The sequence below is a fragment of the Loxodonta africana genome, chromosome 18 (genome assembly GCF_030014295.1).
Source record: "Loxodonta africana isolate mLoxAfr1 chromosome 18, mLoxAfr1.hap2, whole genome shotgun sequence".
Lineage (NCBI taxonomy): Eukaryota > Metazoa > Chordata > Mammalia > Proboscidea > Elephantidae > Loxodonta > Loxodonta africana.
The window spans coordinates 37,797,673-37,821,016 of NC_087359.1; the positions used below are offsets into that span (position 1 = coordinate 37,797,673).

General features: G+C 44.7%; 1 protein-coding gene across 5 annotated transcripts; it reads left to right on the top strand.

The window, feature by feature from the left end:
* Positions 1-5,597: 5,597 nt before the first annotated feature.
* SNX11 (sorting nexin 11) lies at positions 5,598-14,098 on the top strand. Of its 5 annotated transcripts, XM_023553619.2 has the most exons (9): positions 5,615-5,729; positions 6,046-6,168; positions 7,902-7,961; positions 8,908-8,962; positions 9,425-9,511; positions 9,828-9,928; positions 11,349-11,444; positions 11,668-11,880; positions 12,565-14,098. In XM_023553619.2, exons 4-9 carry the CDS (start codon positions 8,921-8,923, stop codon positions 12,854-12,856), a joined length of 831 nt encoding a protein of 276 aa, XP_023409387.1. In that variant the 5' UTR covers positions 5,615-5,729; positions 6,046-6,168; positions 7,902-7,961; positions 8,908-8,920; the 3' UTR covers positions 12,857-14,098. The 5 variants fall into 5 exon arrangements, with proteins under 5 accessions (XP_010592662.1, XP_010592664.1, XP_003414716.1 ...); XM_010594360.3 differs by lacking the exon at positions 6,046-6,168 and having other exon boundaries at positions 5,598-5,729; XM_010594362.3 differs by lacking the exons at positions 6,046-6,168; positions 9,425-9,511 and having other exon boundaries at positions 5,598-5,729.
* The last annotated feature ends 9,246 nt before the right edge of the window (positions 14,099-23,344 follow it).

The following is a 23,344-nucleotide window of genomic DNA, read 5'->3' on the forward strand; positions in this document are numbered from 1 at the left end:
AGGCTGCCCTGAGTCTGAATCCACTGGATGGCAATGGGAAAGAAATAATTAAAATGAACACTTCTTGAATCAAACACCACAGCCTCTAATATTGATTGGTTTCGTCCTGAGAAGGGATCATTACTGGACAGGTACTTATTGTCAAATGTTAGAAATCACTGTTGTGAAAATAAACTAGAGATAGGGCACCACCTGTTTGTGAAACCTACACTGCAAATTATTTAATGAGTTTATTTCAAAATGTTTATTGAGTAATGTGCAGGGAGATGGTGCTAAGTTCTTATATCTTTAAAAATATAAGCTCTAGAAGGTCAGAATATTTTTGTGTGGTTTACTGCTTTATCCTTAGTGCTCCAAATAGTGCCTAGGCCATAGGAGCCCAAGCCAAAGCAATGGAATTTGTTGTGACTAGGGTCTCTAAGGCTGTAAATATAGAAGCAGACTGCCACATCTTTCTCCAGAGGAGCGGCTGGTGGTTTTGAACTGCCGACCTTTCGGTTAGCAGTGGATAGCTTTAACCACTGTGCCACCAGGGCTCCTTACTCCATCAAAAAAAAAAAAAAAAAAAAAAACCCAGTGCTGTCGAGTCGATTTCGACTCATAGCAACCCTATAGGACAGAGTATAACTGCCCCATAGAGTTTCCAAGGAGCACCTGGCGGATTCAAACTGCCGACCCTTTGGTTAGCAGCCATAGCACTTAACCACTACGCCACCTTAGCCCATATAAAAAAAAATATATATATATTTTTTATATATAGGAAGAGCGTAATAAATATTCGTTGAATATAGATACATTCTCCTGAGGTAGTTCTCCAAATATGGTCCACAGGTTCCTTTGAGTTCCTGAGACAGTTTCAAGGAGTCTACCAGACCAAAACTATTTTCATAACAATTCCGACATTATCTATCTCTTTCTCTACGTTGACATTTTCAGTGATGGTGCAAAAGCAATGGTGGGTGAAACTGCTGTTATCTTAGCGTGAATCACAGCAGTAGCACCAATGTGTACTAGAGTCATTGTATTCTTTGTTGCCACACACATGCAATAAAAGAATTTAAAAAGTCACTTTCACTTAAGAATGCCCTTGATGAAGCAGTAAGAATTATTAATCTTATTCATCTCCATCCTAGAGTCATTTAGTGTTCTGTGTGGTGAAATGGAAGTATCCATAAAGCACTTCTGCTGCATAACAAAAGTATGATGGTTGTAGGATTGTTGGAGATGTGCGAGCTAACTAGCTACTTTTTTCATGGAACACCATTTTTTACTTGAAAGAATGACTGGTAGAAAAACTGTAATTATTCAGACTTGTGTATTTGAATGAAATGAACTTGAAATGACTGAAAGTGAGGAAAATGACTGGAAGTGTTTATTGCCAATGATAAAATCTGAGCACTCAAGCAAAAATGATAATTTTGGAAAATGTGGTATCTGCATCAGTGACCTTGACAGCTTCCCAAGACCTTCCTGATGAGATCAATAATGATTTTTTAAAATGTGATTTCTTATATCAAAGAGTGAAATGCAAGAAGTTTTTGAAATAAACTTTGTTATGCCAGTTAACCTTGATGTCCCCTGAAACCATGGTCCCCAGACCCCAGCCCCAGCTACTCCGTCCCTCAAAGCATTTCGCTGTGTTCAGGAAATTTCCTAGCTTTTGCTTTAGTCCAGTTGCACTGAATTCTCCTGTATTGTGTGTTGTCCTTCCCTTCACCTGTCTACTATCTAGTTCTACTCTGTCCTATAGGGTTGCTATGAATCGAAAGGAACTCCACCATTATGGGTTTGGCTTGGGTTTTATCTAGTTAGTGAATTCCCCTTTCTCTGCCTCCCCACCCTAGTAACCACCAAAGAATGTTTTCTTCTGTGTTTAAACCTCTTCTTGAGTTCTTTTTTTTTCTTTCCTTTTTTTTTTTTTACTGTGCTTTAGGTGAAAGTTTATAGCCCAAGTTAATTTCTCATACAAAAATTTATACACATATTGTTATGTGACACTAGTTGCAATCCCTGTAATATGACAGCACTTTCCACCCCAGGTTTCCTGTGTCCATTCAACCAGCTCCTGTCCTTTTCTGCCTTCTCCTCCTGCCTCCGGACAGGAGCCACTCATTTAGTCTCCTTTATCTGCTTGAGCTAAGAAGCACACTCTTCGCGAGTATTATTTTATGTCTTATAGTCCAGTCTAATTTTTGTCTTGAAGAGTTGGTTTTGGGAATAGTTGTAGTTCTGGGTTAACAGAACGTCTGGGGTCTATGTCTTCGAGGGTTCATCTAGTCTCAGTCAGGCCATTAAGTCTGTACCCCACTTTTCTCCAGCTCCGTCAGGGACTCTGTTGTGTTCCCTGTCAGGGCAATCATTGGTGGTAGCTAGGCACCATCTAGTTCTTCTAGTCTCAGGCTGATTGGGTCTCTCGTTTATGTGGTGCTTTTGGAAACCTTGGTGGTGTAGTGGTTAAGAGCTATGGCTGCTAACCAAAAGCCTGGCATTTCGAACCTACCAGGAGCTCCATGGAAACCCCGTGGGACAGTTCTACTCCGTCGTACAGTGTTGCTATGAGTTGGAATTGACTCAATGGCAATGGGTTTTTGTGTTTGTTTTTTGTCTCTTGGGCTAATATTTTCCTTGTGTCTTTGGTGTTCTTCATTCTCCTTTGCTCTAGGTAGGTTGGGACCAATTGATGCATCTTAGATGGCCACTCACAAGCTTTTAAGACCTCAAATGCCAATCACCAAATTGGGATGCAGAATGTTTTAATAAACTTTGTTTTATGCCAGTTGTCCTAGATGTCCCCCAAAACTGTAGTCCTCTGACCCCAGCCTCTGCTACTCTGTTCCTCAAAGTGTTTGGTTGTGTTCAGGAAACTTCTTAGCTTTTGATTTAGTCCATTTGAGCTGACTTTCCCTGTATTGTGTGTTGTCTTTTCCTTCACCTAAGATAATTCTCGTCTACTGTCTAGTTAGTGAATTACCCTTTGCCTCCCTCCCCACCCTCAGAACCGTCAAAGAATATTTTCTTCTGTGTTTAAACCTTTTCTTGAGTTCTTATTGTATTCTGTTTATGCCATGTGTTAGGGCTCCTATCATTGTCCCTATTTTTTTCTTCCATAATCTTTATTTTGATTTTATATTTAGATCTTTGATGCATTTTGAGTTAGTCTTTGTACATGGTGTGAGGCATAGGTCTTGTTTCCTTTTTTTTTTTTTTGCAGATGGATATCCAGTTACGCCAGCACCATTTTTTAAAGAAACTGTCTTTTCCCCATTTAATGGACTTTGGGCCTTTGTCAAATATCAGCTGCTCATAGGTGGATGAATTTTCATCTGGGTTCTCAATTCTGTTCCCTTGGTCTATGTATCTGTTATTGTACCGATACCAGGCTGCTTTGACGACCATGTCAGTATAATAGGTTCTAAAATCAGGTAGTATGAGGCTTCTCACTTTGTTCTTCAGTAATGCTTTACTTATCCAGGACCTTTTCTCTTTCTATAGAGAGATGGTGATTTGTTTCTCCATCTTGTTAAAAAAAGTCATTGGAATTTGGATCGAGATTGCATTGTATCTGTAGATTGCTTTGGGTAGAACTGACATTTTTACAATGTTGAGTCTTCCTATCCATAAGCATAGTATGTTTTTTTTTCACTTATGTAGGTCTCTTTTGGGTTCTTACAGTAGTGTCTTGTAGTTTTCTTTGTATAGGCCTTTTACATCTCCAGTTAGGTTTATTCCTATTTTATCTTCTTGGGGGGTTTTGTAAATGGTATTGATTTGGTGATTTCCTTTTCAAAGTTCTCTTTGTTGGTGTAGAGGAATACGATTGATTCTTGTATGTTTATCTTGTATCCTGATACTTTGCTGAAATTTTCTATTAGTTCCAGTAGTTTTCTTTGGGGTTTTCTGTGTATAAAATCATATTGTCTGCGAATAGGAATACTTTTACTTCTTCCCTACCGATTTGGATGCCCTTTTTTTCTTTTTCTAGCCTAATTGCTCTGGCTAGGAGCTCCATCACAATATTGAATAAGAGTGGTGATAAAGGGCATCCTTGTCTGGTTCCCCTTCTCAAAGGAAATGCTCTCAGACTCTCTCCATTTAGGATGATGTTGGCTGTTGGCTTTGTATAAGTGCCCTTTATTATATCGAGGAATTTCTCTTCTATTCCTATTTTGCTGAGAGTTTTTATCATGAATCGATGTCGGACTTTGTCAAACGCCTTTTCTGCATCGATTGTTATGATTGTGTGGTTCTTATCTTTTGTTTGAAATGCAACAGTTTTTTTAGGATCTGCATAATTCAGTAAACCAATATTTTCCAAATGATTTCAGATTCCCTATTGCAACTAACGTTTAAGAAACAACCATTTGTTCAGTTTTGGTACAGTATCAAAGAGGAATAGCTACAATTACCTGAGAAGCCTAAAAATTCTCCTCCCTTTTCCATTTATATATCTATGTAAGGTGGGATTTTCTTCATATACTTCAAAACAACATAGCACAACAGAGTAAATGAGGAAGCAATTATGAGAATCCAGCTGTTTTCTATTAAGTCAGACATTAAATAGATTTGCAAAATTGTAATACAATGCCAGCCTACTCACAATTTTTTTGTGAAATAGTTATATTTTATAAAATATGTTACCATGTAATGCCTTATTATTATTGTTTTAAATGAATTAATGTTTTTTAATTTCTTAATTTTAATTTCTAATTGTTGTATCCCACATAAACAAAAGCTTTTGGGGGTCCTTAATAATTTTTTAAGAGTGTAAAGAGATCCTGGGACCAAAAAGTTTGAGAAACCCTGCTTTGAGGTATGTACAATTATCTCCACTTTACAGATGAGGAAACTGAAACAAAGATTTAGGACCAGTCTAATGTCACACGGTCAGTGTAGCGCTGGGTACTGTACCCAGGTAGTCTAACTCCAGTGCTTCTATTTATGACCGTGATTTTTCCCTTGAAACTATCTTTGCTAAAATTATCTTCAAATAGGTTGTTAAACGGCATTTTAACATCAAAAAATTTTCATCATATCTAACGGATTTTTCTTTCTTAGTATCTGCATGACCCTTCCTTGGGCTTGTTTCCACTGGTGAAATGTGTGAACCGCTGGTCCCTCTCAAATCCTGTTTTCGATCTGACAATCTGTGGTTTTACGAATCTGAGTTGGGAGTCCCCCTTGACACCTCCGGTAGGGAACTGCAACCTACGGTTTTCAAACAGGGACTCTCTCGAGGCTCAGTGAAGCTCCAGGAATGTGGGCGTTTTCTCCCTCGAACGTCTCACGCTCCAAATTTGCCATCAGCAGAATGAAAACGACAGGCACAACATCTTCACACCTCTCCCGGGACCCACTTTCAGACCTGGCCGCTGATTGGCTGGACCTGAGAACGATGGGCGGGATGCGGCCCTGGATTGGACGCGGAGCCCATTCCCCTGCCTCTCATCGGGCACCGCGCCTACCCGCGGCGCTGGAAGAGAGACACTGGCGATCCCGACACCGGCTGCGGTCCTGGGCGGGGCGGCGCCGCAAAGCCGGGTGCTGGAATCGCCACTGAGAGCCCGGGCCTGTAGGGGCGGGGCGTCCCGAGCCTCCAGGATTGGCGGGTCGGGAGCCGTCTCCCGTCGTGCACCGGGACACCGGTAACTCACCCGGAAGGAGAAAGCGGGACCCTGGCTGTGAAGTAAGGTGTTGGCGGTGTTGCTGTGGAGAGTAGGTACTACTGTCAGGTAAGTGGGCGCGGGCGAGTGAGTGTTTCTCTCAGGCGAGGGGGCGCGGGCCGTGTCGTTTTGTGGAGCTGGTGCTGCTCTTGGGTGAGGGGGCGTGGGCAGGGCCGCCAGGAGTCGGAGCTGCTCCCAAGTGAGGGGGCGCGGGCATGAACGTCAGTTGTGGCGCTTGGGGTGAGGGCCTTGCCTTGACATCCTGGGGTAGGGGCTGTCTCCCTTCCGAGGTGAAGGCGGGGGCTTGCTCGGAATCCAAGGAAGGAAACCTGGGTTTTCAGTTTGTTTTTAAATTATAAGGTCTCTTTCTTTCCCTCTCTACAAGCTTAATAGGAAGAGAAGGGACGTGTGGCCTTTTTGCTCCTTGTTCGAGAAGAATGGAGAGGAAGTTGTCGGAGTAAAAGAGCTTGGGAACATTTACCCCAACGGCTAGGTCCAGGGGGTAATGGCAAGTATTTTATGGGACACAGGAGACTCCTGCGCTAGTTTGTGGCAACCTTTGTGACTTACTTTTGAGGTGGAGGAGGAGCAGGTGTCGGTTCCATCCCTGTCTGTTTACTGTTTACCGACAGTCAAAGGGAGCTGCTTGGTCAGACAAGGGAGCGCCCTCTAGTACCTGTGGATATTTAGAGAAGGAGAGCGTTTTGAGTTGCCACTTGCTATCTGCCACTAAAGGCTCAAGAATGAGTAAGAAGGGATGGGAGGCCCGGAGGCTCAATTTACTTTAACAGCTTGATTTGTTTTTAACCGGTATCTTGAAGTAGTTTAAATGGGAGAGAAAATAATGGGGCTTAAAGCCTTGAATTGCTCCCGTGAATTGTTACAACGTTGGAAGGCTTTCCAGTGGCTAATCTACTTTGTAAACAGTAAACGACTCTGTTCTCCCCAGCTGGAAATATTGGTGCTGGTACAGGTGGAGAAAGTACGGGAAACTTCAGCTGTGATTAAAAGGGCCCAGGAAATGTAGTTAGCACTGAGTGAGGCGGTAAGTAGCTGAAAGGGCCACTGACCCTGTCCTTATTTGGATGACACACAGATCCATCTCCCAGAAAACAGAACTAAAATTAAGAACTTCCTCGTTCCCCTCCAAGGGTAGAACTGAGCTTCATTTTCTCCTGAGAAGTGGTATCTATGGGGAGGAAGCTGAGAGAGAAGAGAGGCTGCTGGAAATAATTAGATTATTAGAAATTATTGGACCAGATTTTTGTTTTGCTCCACTGTTTTTAAGGAAAGTTACAACCACAACTTTCTTATTGCCCTCTAAACCTGGATTTAAGTATATAGCATCTTGGGGGCCCTAGGACTTTTAAAAGCCAATTTATAGCTATTTGTTTCTAAGTGGTAAAATAGCCCCCGAGGAAAAGGAGGAATTTCAGCATGGAGGTGCCCATGGTCCAGGGCCCTAGGCAAACCCTTATAGAGCCCAAGAGAATGAGGTGACATGACCAGTTAGTTACTGAGTATTGATCCTGAATTTGGGAAACCTTTCAGTGCACAAGATATATGTGAACTCTCCCGAGTGTGTGGATGACTGTGATTTGCTTGTCATCATCTTTCTTATGGTTACTTCTGAGAAAAGACAATTTAGAATATTTAACTCTCAGCTCCTGATTTTACCAAATGGCTGAAAAGAGAAGTGTGGGGGGAAAAAATCCAAGGAGGTCAATTGTTCACAGCAGGTCTGCCTGCTTGACTGTGTACATCTTGGATGTTATACATTGGTTGTTACGGAATTAAGATTTTCTTACTTTTTCATTTGGGACCACTTTGAGTTGGTGGTTGCATCAGGTGAAAAATCAGATTGTAAGTAGAATGCTCTTTGAGATGGTATTGAAATCACAACACCTTGAGTTTGAACTATGGCGTAGTCTGATTTTGTCATATAGCATGCAGCTATGTCTCTGTGTGCAATGTCTGTCTGTGCAGAGACCTTCTGGTATATTGGAAAAGCCATTTGTTCTGCTAATTTTGTGGTGTAAACGAGTTCCCCGTCTCTTGAAACGTTAGCCTTGTGTTAGCAAAACATAAAGGAGGGAAACTCATTACAGACTCCTGTAATGGTAAGGCAGAACTAATAAGAGAATGTGTTTAAAATTAATTGTGGGACTGTAAAAATGAGTGGGTGTGAGAATGGGATTGGGGGAGGAGAGGGAGAGCTTAGAGATAGTCTTGTTTTCCCAGGAGCCAGCCCGGATCATTTGTTGGCAGTACATATTGGCTGAAGTCAGTTTTCATTTCAAGGTAAATTGGAAAGGGAAATTAAACTATTGTTCCGCTCTTAAGAGAGAAGGGGGTGGAGGCAGCAGCCTGGATATATGCTGTTGGAGTGGTTCTAGGAGTAACAAGATTAGTGCTGTATTTTAACAGAAGGTGACATCATGGGCCCCCTTGGACTGGAGTAACCCTGTGCTGCAGCCTTCATGGTCCCGTTGTTGGAGTGGGCGATGTCACTGCACATGTAAACTGCCACATTGGGGGAAATCAGGGGCTTAGGCTTTAATGAATCTTTACAAAGGAGCGGAAAGTGTCCTGAGTCGACCCTGCAGCTGTGGGGCACTTGAACAGAGGTGCAAACCAGATGGCATGTTGAGAGAGGAAATGATTAGAACTGTTGGCTCAGGTTCCAGAGAGTGGATTAGATCACGGAAGGTCGAAACTGAGTGACCCACTCGGGTGCTCCCTGGAGTGCCCAGCACTATGATTCACCTGTGGGGAGGTGATTGTGGTTAGCAAGACAGACTCAGGCACAGTAGTGTTTGTGGGGGCTTAGCTGTTTCTAAACAGCCGGGAGGGGGCGATGTTAGGCTCGATTTCAAAGCTCAGCTCCAAGTGCCTACCAGGCACTACTGTGCCTGCAGTCCGCAAGGCTGAAAGGTTTTACAAATGAACCTGCCTGTTCTGGCTGCTGGGACAAATACTCTGTGCAGACCCCAACATGCTTTGGGTAGAGGTGGCCTAGGTGAGAGTCTTGGATCTGAGGAAGGAGGCAAATCCCCCAGAGCTTTTCGTTTAGCACTGAGCTGAAGTGGGGAATTTTTTTTGCTTCCTCTTAAGTTTTACAAAAAAGCGGCCTGGGTTTCCCCAGGGGTCTATTAAAAACTTTCAGGGTTTTGCCCTGGTAAAGAGTGATCAGAATAGAGGCACACTAACCATGATTGTTCTGCATGTCTCCTTTGTCCCTATGCAGATGTTTTCTTCCAATGGGCGTTTGGTGTAGGATGTTGGAGAACCAAGAGCAGGAGGTAAGAGTATAGTCTCCAGAGAACAGGTAGGTAAAAGTTGGAGAGGGGATTTGGGAAAAGGGAGGGCACAGGAATATAAGTCATTGTTCAGTAGTGCTCTTGCCACGTTAATACCTTGGTGGTTCTAATAAGTTCAGACTAAAACTGGTAGGAGGAAATCAGTAGCAGAGGCGTTGCTGGTAAATGAGGTTCCATTTTGACTAGTTTTTCCATTGGGTAGAATATTCTAGAATGTAAGCTTCATCAGGAGAGAGACTTTTGTCTCTTGTTCATGCTTTGTCCCCAGTGCCTGAAACAGTGCCTAGCACATAGAGTGGGTATTTAATAAATATTTATTGACTTGAATGAGCGAATAATTGAAAGTCAGTTGGTACTGTCTGAATGGAAAAATCTGGTAACCTGTATTGTCAAAGTTACCTTACTATGTTGAGCCGAAGCTGAGGTAGCATTTCTTAACTACAGGAGGTGATCACTGTGCGTGTTCAGGACCCCCGCGTGCAGAATGAGGGCTCTTGGAATTCTTATGTGGATTATAAGATATTCCTCCATGTAAGTCATCAAGCTTCTGTAATGGGGTCAACACTCTCCAGGGCTGAGGACTAGAACCAAGGCAAAATGTGTTTGTGCATGTGTCTGGCGGGCTAGAGATGAAAGAAAAGAAGGGAAGAGAGGAAAGAAGGCTTGGGGTATGTTTGAGAGTTGCTTTTAGGGCTACATGGTAGGATCTGCTCTAGTTTGAGCCCCTGATCAGGGAGGTACAGGACTGTGGCCTGGCAGCTTGGACCCTCAGTGAGAACAATAATGGGGAGCTCATGTAAAGTTGGTCCTTACCTATTGAAGCCTTTTTTTATACTTCCTCCTAAAGACCAACAGCAAGGCCTTTACTGCCAAGACGTCCTGTGTGCGGCGCCGCTACCGAGAGTTTGTGTGGTTGAGAAAGCAGCTACAGAGAAACGCTGGCTTGGTGTGAGTTTGCCTCTTGCTTCCTTCTTCGATCTGAGGCTGGCGTTTACATGCTGTGGAAGTGGAGTTGACAATGAAGAAAGTTTGCAGCATATCTCAGGCACAAAGGAAATTGGAAAGTGTATTCTTAAATTATGTTTCCAAGTCACTGGAAGAAGTAAAGATAAGAGTTCTCATTTATAGTATTTTGACCTGCTAAAGCCATAGAAACATCAAAAATATTTTTTTTATATGCATGTTATTCTAGAGCTAAACAAATGCACTGCTAGCATTTTTAATGTGGTTATTACTGTTTATTGGAAACATTTAAGCACCTGGACTTCATTTGACAGGTGGTGTTCTTGTCCATTTGAAATGTAGAAATTGTGATTTTTCTTTTTTTTGGCGTAGTGCCCTTTCTCCAGATATATACCAGACTGAGAACCTTAAGAAAGGCAGTATTGCTCATTCTTCATCCACACCCCCCAAATAAATCCGAAAAGTGGAATGAGAACAATGACTCCACCTCAGGATGGTTACTGAATATGCAGTGCTGACAGATGGCCTGCCGAGTGACCTAGCCAGTTAGTTAACATGGGACTGGTGAGGCCACTGTCATGAGTCAGGCCCTCATAAGCCAGCTGGAACTCTCTCAGTTCCTTCGATCGATCCTGCATCCTCTAGCCTGGCCTGTTGTTTTGTAAAAAAATATGTGCTGTGCTTCATAAGGGAAATCCTGGTGGTATAGCGGTTAAGTGCTATGGCTGCTAACCAAGAGGTTGGCAGTTCGAATCCGCTAGGCGCTCCTTGGAAGCCCTATGGGGCAGTTCTCCTCTGTCCTACAGGGACACTATGAGTCGGAATCGACTTGACTGCAGTGGGTTGGGTTGGGTTTGGTTTGGTTTGGGTGCTTTCTAAGAGGGGTGAGGGACAGTTAAAGAGTATATGGATAACTTGCTGTAACTCAACTATTTTTAGAAAATTCCAAGCGTGTGGCCTTCTGGGACTAGAGTAGGTAGTGTTAATTTACATGGAAGGACCTAGCCTTCTCCATGTACAGGTTTCTTTTTAAAATGATGGTTAATAGTGAGAGTGGGTTTTGTAAACAATGTAGTATAGTAGCATGGGCTTTGGAATCAGAGACTTGGCTCAGATACCAGTCTATGCTTACTAGCTCTGTGACACTGGTAAATTTTCTTAACCTCTCTGATCTTATTTTTTTACTACTAATGTCTTTCTCACAGGGCTGATGGGAGGATTAAATGAAATAACGTTTATAAAACATTTAGCACACTGCCTAATGTATGGCAGGCAGTCCCTAAATGTTACCATTCCCACCTTATTAAAAGCTAATTGCATTGATTTGGGCCTCTTTTCAGGGAATTTCCTTGATCGTCCTGGAATGACTGTCTTGGATGTTATACTTACCTTGGTGTTCCCACAGGCCTGTACCTGAACTGCCTGGGAAGTCAGCATTTTTTGGCAGCTCAGATGAGTTCATTGAGAAGCGACGACAAGGTCTGCAGCACTTCCTTGAAAAGTGAGTGGACATGATGGGCCAGCATTGGCCGCCTGGGCTGGGGGTGTGGGAGCTTGCCAGGCAGGATGGGGTCCATCACACATGTAGGCATGTTTGTGGTAGACACCTTTCTTGTACCCTCACACCTTCAGCGCTTGCTCAAACCAGAAGCCTCTCAGAGGATGGGGGTGGAGAGCAACTCCTCAGGGTGATAACTGTGTTGTGTAACCTGTGTTCGGCCCAGGGTCCTGCAGAGTGTGGTTCTCCTGTCAGACAGCCAGTTGCACCTCTTCCTGCAAAGCCAGCTCTCAGTGCCTGAGATAGAAGCTTGTGTGCAGGGCCGAAGCCCCATGACTGTTTCTGATGCCATTCTTCACTATGCTATGTCAAACTGTGGCTGGGTCCAGGAAGAGAGGCAGGGCTCTTCTCACTTGGCTAAAGGAGACCAGCCTAAGAGGTAACTGAAGCTTTCTTTTTGAGACACCAGGGGCTAGAATTACTGTAACCTGGGTCAGTGAGGCATCCATTTGATAGGGAAAGTGATGTCCCAGAGTTGGTAGCCTTTCAGAAGAGGTCTCATTCCCCATGTGCATGGTTCTCTTATCCTAAATGGGTCTATGGTAACCCACCACTGTAGGAGGAATTTCTGTTGAAACCTGGGGAGAAGAAAGGGGAAGGCTTGCTTTATTCCTCCCCCGCCCTTTTTTTTAAAGCCATATTACAATGTAATTGATATATATAAAATTCACCCTTTTAAAATGTACAACTCATTTGTTTTTAGTATATTCGGAGTTGTACAACCATCACTCAACAATTTTAGAACATTTTTATCACCCCCAAAAGAAACCTATACCCATTAGCAGTGACTCCCTATTTCCCTCGATTCCCTGGCCACCACTAATCTACTTTCTGTCTCTGGATTTGCCTATTCTGGACATTTCATAGAAATGAAATCATATAATATGTGGTCTTTTGTGACTGGTTTCTTTCACTTAGCATAATGTTTTCAAGATTCATCCATGTTGTAGCAGGTATCTATACTCATTCCTTTTTATGACCTAATACGTAATATTCCATTGTGTTTATTCATTTTTGCTTATCTATTCATGCCCTTCCTTTTTCCTCTCCCACTCTTTTCCAGTTGCTGCTTTCTTCCAAGATCTGGTAGGAAGAACTCTCCCTCACCACCTCCCAGTGAAGAAAAGGACCATTTAGAGGTGTGGGCTCCCGTTGTTGACTCTGAGGTCCCTTCCTTGGAGAGTCCCACTCTCCCAGCCTTCTCCTCACCATCACACTGTGATTTTGCAAGACCCGATGAGGGAATCTCTGCTGCTCAGCCTGTGAGGAGGGTTGTGGGAGGGGACCAGTCAGTCTCCTCATCTCATGCTGTGCCTTTGGACCCTGGTCAGTTAGAAACAGTCTTAGAAAAGTGAGCTCTGGTCCAAGCTCTGAGTTCTGCTTTGAGGAGGATGGAGAAGATGCAGGCAAAGAGACTTGCACAGTGGGGTTGGGCACAGGCTTGTTTGGGGAAGGTTGGGCTGCTTAGTCCCTTATAGTCACCTCTGCTCGGGTTGGTTGCACAGAAGTCTGTCCTGACAATTTCTTGTGATTCCGCCAGAGGAATAAACACTGTGCAGCAGATGTTTGTAGGTTAAGCATAAGGCCCAGGGACTGTTGATTTTAAACAGAACCCCATATTTACTTTCCTGGGAACTGAGTTTTTTCAGGTGTGTGTTTGTTCTTCAGGAGCACTGCCTCAGGTGACTGGATTTGGGGACCTGTAAGTGGCAGAGCTGCCACACTGAGTATCGTTTCAACAGGAATCCATGTGTAGTTGTATTCCCATCTTAGCTGGGTTCTGTTCTTGCTGCAGCCCCTAGAGCACTTTGTTCCTGGGAGGCTGACCAGTTGCCTACCTCCTTGCACAGACAGGATGGTGAATAGTTACTCTTCCCACCTCCTTGCTTCCCTCCACTAATACCGCTGAATGGAACTGGTGCTGTGACTCCTGTAGCTGGCGTTTCTAGCCTGTTCCAAGACCTCAGCCTGACTTGAGCCTGGGGCCCACTTAACAGCTCATGGCCATCCATGGAGGAAAAATGGTTGGTCATAGCCAGAGGGGAAAGACAACTGCTCCACTGGGCCCAGAAGGCTTTGTTTTGGAAAAAGCTGTCCTGGGCCATCACTGTCGCTCCTGATTATAAAGCAGAGACGTGGCTATCTTAACTGCAGGGTTAGAGTGGGCTCCTTTCTTTCTGGAATCCTTTCTTCTCTCTTAGTAACAGCTCCCTGCCCCCGGGGTTTCAGCCGCCACAGTGTCCCTCTGCTGTGTTGCAGAGAGGCTGTGTGTTCAGTCCAGTGGGGGTGCAAGGGCTTTGTTTTCTGCCTATACAAGTGGGCTCTGGGGATGGAGATGAGAAACAACATGCCTTCCTTCAGACAATGAGGCATTCTGCCCTCCTGCTGCCATAATTCCTCTCCGATGAGAGGCAGAGCTGGTAGAGCAGTGTCCCTGGCATTCCACACAGAGGTTCCTGCCTGTGTGGTTCTTCCCCCTCTTGCCTGCTTCATCCCACCCTGTCTGTGGGCCCTTTGACCAGCTATGCTGCAGATCTGTCATGGCGTTTAGTTCAGAGTTGAGGGGCTTTGGCCTGAAATAAAATTCAAGTATTTAAGACTGTTGTTGCAATTTGTGTCTAACAAGCTGTAGCAGAGAAGGAGGGAGTGAGGGCTGGCAGTCGTTACTTTCATAAATCATGAATTTATCAGCACGGAAATAATGGTTGGGAGCTGCGCACTGCAGCGCCCCTGCATTGGGTGTGCATCTCAAGTTCACCACGAGGAAAAAAGGATTGGTTTCCAAAGAGCCAGCATCCAGCTCTTCTCACAGTTTGGCCGTGAACCTTGTTAGGTATAATTTACCTGATGCTGCTTCCATGCTCACAGCCTGTCTAAAGTGCCAGGTGCTGAAAGAGAAATAAAGTTTGTCAACAGGCAGATGCAAAGCCCTGGCTGGCATTCATTCCTCTTCTCTACCTGCCTCCCCTGTGCCTCTCCTTTATATGATGCAGCAGAGCAAGGCGAGGATTGAAAACCTACAGAGGCAAATCCAAAATGTCAAAAGAAGTTCATTTAAAAGGGGAAAAAAACTACATACACAACCCTCACAAAAACTCGACAGATGCTAAGCTAATGGCATCCGCTCTGCCGATTGGTGGGGATGGTTCATGAATATTAATGAGTCCAGTGCTCCAAATGGTGCAGCTGTGAACCCAGCTGTGCCTGAAGCTCTCTGATCTCGAAACTTCCAGACAGGCGCCGGAGGTGGTCTGTGTCAATTCCCTACTCAGCCAAAAAACAGCAAGCTGGGTTGGCCTTCTTCTGTTCTCTTCTTTTCTTCCCGGAGTTGGTGCTCAGCAGCTCGTTCTGCCAGCAGGGTAGGCTGCTGGGAGAGCAGGAGCCATTCAGAGACATGGATGTGATTTTTCCGACCAGCTTTGTTAATGATCCATTAGCAGCAATGCATACAACACCACCTCGGTTAATCTAAGGCCAGGCACCATCCCCTTGTGGTCTTGAGCTGAGTTGCATGTCGGCCATGGAAGGGGACGAGTTTCTAATACAGGCCTGGGGCTATCAGAAAAACAGCAAAGATGTGCCTTCTGTGTAGGCAGTACCATTAGCCCTCTCATGGTGTGCCCTGTCCCTGTACACTCGGGCCAGCCACCATGGCTGATGACCTGCACATGGAGAATGGGGAGCTGCGGGGAACGACCTGCTGAGGTATTTCTTAGAAGGAAAATATTGTTTTGTTCTGAATTTTGGTTTCAGGCAGGTTGTGTGCCTGATTTAGTCACCTTTCTTCTGATAGCTACTTCCATGGCCCAAGTCTAGCTACCTAGGATAGGCGGGTTTGGTTTGGTGGAAGGAGGTATGTGTGTGGGAGATGGCTGGGGGTTGAGTTTTCTTATGTGAAAGTAATGTTTCATATCATACTTGCATTTGATCTTTATAGCCCCCAGCGAGGAAGGGATTATGCTCATTTTCTAGCTGAGGAAACTGAGCTGAGTTTGGTTTTTAAGAAGCATGTTTTTAAATGGTTCTTGAGTATATTCATGTGAGAGACATTTTCCAAGCTCTATAAGACAAGTTTCTTATGTATATTAAAAAAAACAAACAGAAACATGAAGCTTACCACTACTCAAGAAAAAACTAATCCCTGCAGAGCTTTTTAGAGTTGTTCTCTAGTTTTCTGACTGCTAAGGACTTCAATCTGCAAATCCCAGACATCCCTACCCTCTCTGGTAGCTTTGCTTGGGGTGATCATGACTTTTTTTTTTTTATTGGGTATTAAGGTAGTTCCATGTTTGAAAGTGAACTTGTGTATATGCCTCAGCTCTTGCTGAATCTTTTTACCATCCTAGGGGTGGGGAGGGCAGTGGGCCCTGAAGATGCAAGGTGGGGTTGGTGGTAGACATGGAAACAGACCAGCTCCCAGCCTGCCTCACAGAGGCTGCAGGAGCATTAAATCAGGCTGGAATGGCATCTTCGGATTTATGTGTGAGCAGCCAGCTGAGAAGCAGCTAAAGCCAAGCAGATAACCACTGCAGCACAGGATAGCTACTTTCTCAGTCAAGCACTGGGCTCTGATCCTAAGCCGCCCCCTCCCTGGTAGCCCTCTGCCAGCATGGGGTCAGAGCTGTAGAAGGCACATAGCCCGGTTCAAGGTAACCTTTCTTTTACCATGGATGAGCGTCTCGCTTCCTACTCTTAACCACTACAGTCTCTTTCCTGATGGTTTCCTCAACGCATCTTGGAAGCCCCCTGCCCACTTTCTATCATTTACTACTTGCCCCATCTCTTCTCTGTCTCAAGAACTGATAGAAAGACTAAGTGTGTGTTTGGACAGGGCAGTAGGAGCCTGTCTTTCGTATCTCATTAGAGAAATAACTTCCAGGGGCAAGACAGTGCCACCTTAGCCATGATTGGATTTGGAGCTGGAAAGCTGGAGACCTCAAATCTCAAGATTATAATAAACATTAATAATTCATGCTCAAAAGGATACCAGGAGCCACACTCTTTAGAAGACAGAGTGCTCCTGACTCAATGAGCAGAGTGAATGAAGTTTTATTCCCTTCTGTTCAGAGGAGATCTGTTTGGCTTCCACAAGCGAAGGAGGAAAAACAAGGGGGTACTTAACAGTGAAAAGGGGCATGACAAATAAATAGGGATGGTAATGCTGGAGCGGGAGAATTAAGAGACTACCCAGAAGTCCTTAAGGTTTTAAGATTTTTTTTTTCCCTAGGAGGGGAGGAACACAGAGACGCTTCTGTAATCTTTGGATTATGGGAAGCCACCAGTCAAAATCTCTTATGCGTGGCTGTAAAGCCCCTTCTTCCCATTCTTCAGCACTTGTTCATACCATCGGTTTTGAAGGGGACATCTTGTTTAGATTCTACATGAAGAGCTGGACCCTGGTGTGTGTCCCTTACCCTGGTGGCCGTGTTGGTGTGGGAAGCCAGGCCCACCAGCATCCTGACTTGAATCCCTCCGGAAGAAGGCCCAGAATGGTGAGAGCCTGAGGCAGTTTGTTGGAGGCAATGCAACCTGCCTGCTATAAGCTACTAGACTTAGATATATTCTACCAATTAGGGCACATCTGTTCAAACTGCTGAAAGGCGGGCGCTGTCTCTTTAAGAGCCATCCCACTCCTCTCCTTGAGTGATGAGGGCTGGGAGCACAAGGGAGTCAGATGCTGATTAAACAGTCCTACTGCCGAGCTCTGTTAGAAAATTACTGTAATTATGATCTAGTCCCAGCAGAGGGATGAGTTCCAATCCTGCTAATAACCCTTCCAGGTGCCTCAGATTCTGGGCCCACGGGAGGCAGCATCGGCAGGGCTCTGGCTGGCACCAGGGCCCCGATGGCTCTCCTGTCTGGCCTGTGCAGGGAAGGACGACAAAGGCACTGGACCCCGCATCCTTTCTTGGCCTCCTGAGAAGGTTGTGGGTTTTTTGTTTTGGTTCTTGACAGAGCTCCTGGGAGTCATTCTGAATGAGAAAACGTCCCCTGTACTACCATAAAGGGCCAGGAACATCACAGCAATGAGATGGCAAGTCTGTCCTGAATCTCCCCACTCCTGCCTGGGCAATGCCGTCAACACACTAATGTGAGAGGGCTGCGCAGTCCCACCCAGTGCAAAGCGAGGGAGCCGGTGCAGTCTCCTCTCTGCTGCAGCCATCTCCTGCTGTTTTTGTGACCCTGTGTTTCTTGCTCTGAAGCAGTACGCAGCATTTCACTTGGTCCTGATCAAGAGTTTTACCGTTCGCCTTTTAGGTTTCTGCCATAGGAGAGGGAAACAAGGGATAGAAACCACATACTGTACTTCTAGACTCGAAAGCCTCACTGTAATGCAGCCTTGGTATAAATTAGCAAGTATGGTCTTATTTACTCAAACACCATTTTTGTAGTCCATAGCTAAAATCTGTAGCAGCGCAGGCGAACAAATAGAGATGTTGGTGGGGCGCAGGCTGGCTTGCTGGCTCTTAAACCCTGAGGGAGTCATGGCCTTTATATCTTCCCAGCCCAGCCTTAAGCTACTCCCTACCACTGTAATCCTGAGATTGAAGCACACACTTCTAGAAGGCCCTAACCTGTTGCTGTCGAGTCTATTCTGACTCATAGCAACCCTATATAGGACACGATAGAACTGCCCCACAGGGTTTCTAAGGAGCAGCTGGTGGATTTGAACTGCCGACCTTCTGGTTAGCAGCTGAGTTCTTAACCATTGTGCAACTGTGCTCCAGAAGGCCCTAAGCACACCCCAAATGCCCTAAGACAATGGTTCTCAACCAGGGGCAATTTCACCCCCCTAGATGACATTTGGCATGTCCGGAGACATATTTGGTTGTCACAGCTGGGGGAGGGATTGCTACTGGCATCTTGTGAGTAGAGACCAAGGATGCTGCTAAACATCCAACAATGTCCCCTACAACCAAGACCAATGTGGCCCAAAATGTCACTAGTGCAGAAGTTGAAAATCCCTGCATTAACATATTGAAGTGTTAATCTCAAAGTTTTGCTCACTACACTTCCAATGCACTTCCTTGGAGATGCTGAAGAAATGATCTAAAAGCTCCAGGTACCAGATGCTTTCCCAGAGGTGGGATCTGTTAGTGAGAGGCCTGGCATGGGGCCCTTCCCATGGGAAGCATTCAATATAGGTGGTGTGAGGGTGCCACCTTGGTGATTCAAAGCAAAGCAGTGCCAACGTGAGTAAAAGGGAAATGTCCGCAGCCTGTTTTCTGTTCCATAGTTGGATGTAAGGGGATAAAAGGTGGGCAGCTGTTCATCATCAGGTTGAGAGTGTCTGCAGTGGGACCAGATGCCTTCCTGGAGGACCTGCACTAGAAATCTCTTGGAACCCACTCCCATCACAGGAGGCAACGAAGTAGCATACTCTTGCCCAGTGTCACAAAATTGCTTCCTTCAGTGGCACTCTGCCAGATGGAGGGGTGGTGGCTGCGATGGAGCCCCATGAGGGAACTGAACACACACAGCTGCTGACAGGGGGCCAGCGCCGTGAGCAGCCTGACGCCAGGGGCACCAGGCCTTTCAGTACTGTCTGGGCATCAGTAGATGAAAGCCCCGTTGGCAGGGTTTGCCCACGGAACCAGGCCTGCAGGGGAGAGGACTTCATTAAAAAGAACAGGGCTAAGCCTCCCAACAGGAGAGCCAGGTAGCCTCTCTATCTACTGCCCACAGGCAACCTTATTTTTAGGGTGACCACATCTGGTCTGACATTATTTATAGCTCTCCCTTTCATTCTCAAAAGTGTCTCCACTTGGAAAATAAAAATTATATTTATTTGTGCCTACTAACTATGCATCAGTTTCCTCTAATATAGTTTTTTTTTTTTTAACAAAATGAGCTACATCTTAAAATGTCTCATTAATTGAATCCCAAAGAGTTGCAAGAGAAAGATCATCAATTCACTCAAAGGAAAAAAACAGCATGTTTTCTGAAGAGTTAAGTTTTTGATAGGGAAATAGGGAGAATAACTGAAATCCCTTGAAAAAGAAAAAGTCTCTTTTTAGTTGTAAGTTTCAGACTCCCTACCCAATCTCTAAGTTCTAATGGGAAACGAAATAGCTAGGTAGGAGGGAAGGAGGAGGAGCAAGGGACTATGAGAATCCACAAACTAGAAAATTAGTTTGAGTCACTGGGCTATGTAACAGGAATAATCCCCTGTACTGAGGGCTGCTTTTTCTGAAGTCAGTGCCACAGATCTTGCTGGTGCACTGGGAATCAACAAATCAGCACCACTCTGGGCTTTTCCTTCCAGAGCCTCTCCTGGTGGGGCGGGATCCGGGAGGGCTGCTTTTTGGCCAAGGATTAAAGCACCTCTGTCCCTGGCATTTGAGAGTTTTCTTTTTAAGATGCAAACCACCCCCCCATAGTTTTTTTTCTTTTTGTCCTTGCTTCTCTTCAACTCCGTCTTTCTCAGACTGGCGTTTAACGGCAGGAGCCTTTTCCCCTGCACACGGCGGTTATCTAGCTCCTTGCATTATTGCCACCACTGCTTTATTGCGGTGCCAGAGACTGGCATGAAATCCAGATTCTGAAAATGTCTCACTGGAGGTGTCTAACCGCACAGAGCGATTCAATAGGCAAAACAGCTGACTGAAAATCACAAAGGTCTTTCATTTCCCCTTCCACAGTAGATTTTGCGTGACTTTGGCCAAGTCATAGCCTTTCAGATGGTGAGTTCTGCCCCTTGCAAAGACTAACTGGTTCTAAACAAGATGGTGCAACTGAGCAAGCTACAGTGCTAAAAACTCAAAGTTAATAAGAAAGTGAAATCTAGGCTATTCCTTACACACTATATTTAGATTAAGTATCTGTCTCATACAAACAGGAGGGAGGGCATCTAGTCGGCCCCATTTGTTGCTACTGCTCTCATTTTAGATGGAATGAAACTGTCTGGATTTAGGGAATGAGACTTAATAGGAATTCTCTTTCTGATTTTTATCTACCAGAGGGAAAGGTATAGTTGGGTTTGAATGATAGATTTCTAAGAGGTAAAACTGGCCATCGTATGGGAAAATTTAATATTGAGGTAATTGCAAAATGTCTGTTGTTTTGCTACATGGGTAAAAGAGAAAACACACTAGAAAAACAGTATTTTAAAATAAAATGTAGCTGAAACACTGAAAGGTTTTAGTATGCTCAGGTATCAGAGCTTGGACAATGCAGACCAAACTGTACCAGCACCAGGTCAGATTATCTAGTATGTGTAAATTCTTATGTAAAAGGCAGATACATATTTTCCTGTTAAATTTAGGATCTTATTTTTCTTAAAATTATGAAAGGAAAAAAGCCTCCCACCTCTACCCCTTCTATTTCACATATCAGAGCAATTAATAGTGATTAAAAAGCCATCCTGTGTAAAGCATGGTTAGTTAAGTGGTCTAATGCTGCAGTTATCCAGTTACAGTCAGTGAGGTAGAGATTTGGTTAGTGGAGTCAAAAAGAGGAGTGATAATCTGATTAGCAGTTGCTGTCTGGGGCTGTTGGCAAAAATGGTGGCCATGACATTGAGTAGGGGGCATTTTTGCTGGGGGATGTTTAGCTTTGGAAAGACTGAAGGAATCTGTTGCTTCCGAACAGTCTCCATGACCCCTAACAGAGAAGGCCATTCTGCCTGTAGAGTCTCATCAACCCATCAAGCTTGCCTTATCTTTTCTTGCACGTAAGTAACAATGTTAGAGATGGCTAGAATGGTTGCAGACCAGATTCCCAGTCAGTCCATTTGTTTTTATCTTCTAGGGCCACTTTAATTTTTTAGGTTGTTTCACAGCTAGAAGGGTCCAAGGTCTGAGTGTGGTGCCTACCTTGAGGTGGACAGAAGTGCTGAAAGACTTTTGCAGTTTGGCAAATGGTTGTTTTCTCTGGGCTATAGGTATAAAAAAACAAACCAAATCCATTGCCACTGAGTGGATTCCAGCTCATAGCGATCTTAAAGTACAGAGTAGAACTGCCCCAAAGGGTTTCCAAGGAGTAACTGGTGGATTCGAACTGCTGACCTTTGGTTAGCAGCCAAGCTCTTAACCACTGCACCACCAGGGCTCCAGTCTATAAGGTACTGCACTCATAGGGTCACTACGAGTTGGAATCGAGTTAACGGCACACAACAACAACTGCATTAAGAGGATTTTGTTTTGAATGCAGGAAGCCAGTGACCATGGTATTTAGAGAGTGTTGAGCTATGTAGGGAGTAAGCTCTAACACCTTCTGATCCTCTCCCTAGAAAACTGTTCTTCCTCTCCTGGTGTCCCCTTATCCTGGTGAGTTTCTTGGTCACAGAGCAGTGGTACAATGGTATTCTGCCCTCTTAGCCACCCACCCTTCCAGACTTAGGTCCTTGTAGGTTCCTTTGGGAGGGATGCGGGGCATGGAGAGGCTTCCGCTTGTTCTCTGTGTTAAGCGCTTTAGAACAAGGCTCATTTTCTGGGATTGGTTCAAAGGTTCCTAGAACTGGAGGCAATTGGTTCTCTTTGGTTCATCTGCTCATATGCTGCCACCTAGTGGTTCCTTCTTCTTTAGCACCCTGTGTAAAGCGGAGGGGACACTATGGACAGTTCTGTATTGCCTTTTATCTTTTTTTTTCTCCCAGATGTAAGCTGTCCTCTCCCCTTTTTATAAAACCCTTTTCTCCACTACATACACAAAAAGGCTTCATTTTTTTACTCCTGAGGCAGAAAGTCTGGAAATGAATGGCTGGGACGGAGGATCTTTTGAGAAACTTAGAATCCACTGACAACATCCCTGTTGGCTGCCTGGCTTCTCTTGGTGATGTGAGATGGGTGTCTTACTCCAGGGCTATACTGTGGTCATTATACTGGTGAGAAAGGCTACTGACAATCCCGGGCTACTCTGAATAGGCAATTTCAGAGATAAAATGTCTATAGCTACTCATTCACCCATCTTTCAAAATGTCTTGTGTAGAGAGTTGGTAATAATAGCTAATCCTTACTGAGAAGTTACTAGGGCCAGTAACTTCTAATCTTCATAATGACCCAGTGAGGCAGAGTATACCCCTTCTAAACTGAGGAAATTGAGGCAAGAAAGCAAGTAACTTGCTCCAGGGAACACAGCTAGTAACAGGCCATTGGGATTTATCCCCAGGTTGTCTGATTCCATAGTTTATGCTCTTACCTGATGTGTAATACTGCCTTTTCAACACGGAGATAATTTAAGTGTTAGGTACAAGCAATGGGAAAGAGAAGCAACGGCTGTGTAGACAGGAGCCCTCTTCAAGCATTTCCTCAGTCTCCTCCTGGGATGAAGTTGTGGTACAGGACTTACCGTTGGTAGGTCCTGTAGAGTCTATTTCAACTCATAGCGTGACCCCGTATGACACAGTACAACCGCCCATAGAATTTTCTATGCTGTAATCTTTAGAGGAGCAGATTGTGAGGACTTAAAACAAAAAAAACCAATCCCAGTGCCATCAAGTCAATTCTGACTCATAGGGACCCTATAGGACAGAGTAGAACTGCCCCATAGAGTTTCCAAGGAGCGCCTAGTGAGGACTTAGCTGGGTTAAAAATGGAGGCCTGAAAAGGAACTCTCCAATGTGCTGACCCCAAGGATTTGCTTCTGGCCCTGTCTTGTTTCAGAGAGACTCAGCTCATAAGAAGAAGAAGAAGAAGAAAAGTAATTAGTCAACCAAAGGAAGTCTCAGAAACTGACCAGAACCAGACAGGTCTGGGATCCAGAGACAATTCTGCCCCTGAAAGAGAATTGCAAATCCCCTTCTCTGCTAGGGCTTTTGTTTTCTCTCTGGTCAACCTTTCCCACTTTGGAGATGGCAAGAATGCCCAGAGCTGGCATTTTTGATACCATTACAAAAAGAAACT

Excerpts from the sequence above, each read along its gene's own strand:
- SNX11 (XM_010594360.3), top strand. The coding sequence starts at position 8,921 with ATGGGCGTTTGGTGTAGGATGTTGGAGAACCAAGAGCAGGAG. Across the intron at positions 9,512-9,827 it reads ATTATAAGATATTCCTCCAT|ACCAACAGCAAGGCCTTTAC; the intron begins GTAAGTCATCAA and ends TTCCTCCTAAAG. Across the intron at positions 9,929-11,348 it reads CAGAGAAACGCTGGCTTGGT|GCCTGTACCTGAACTGCCTG; the intron begins GTGAGTTTGCCT and ends GTGTTCCCACAG.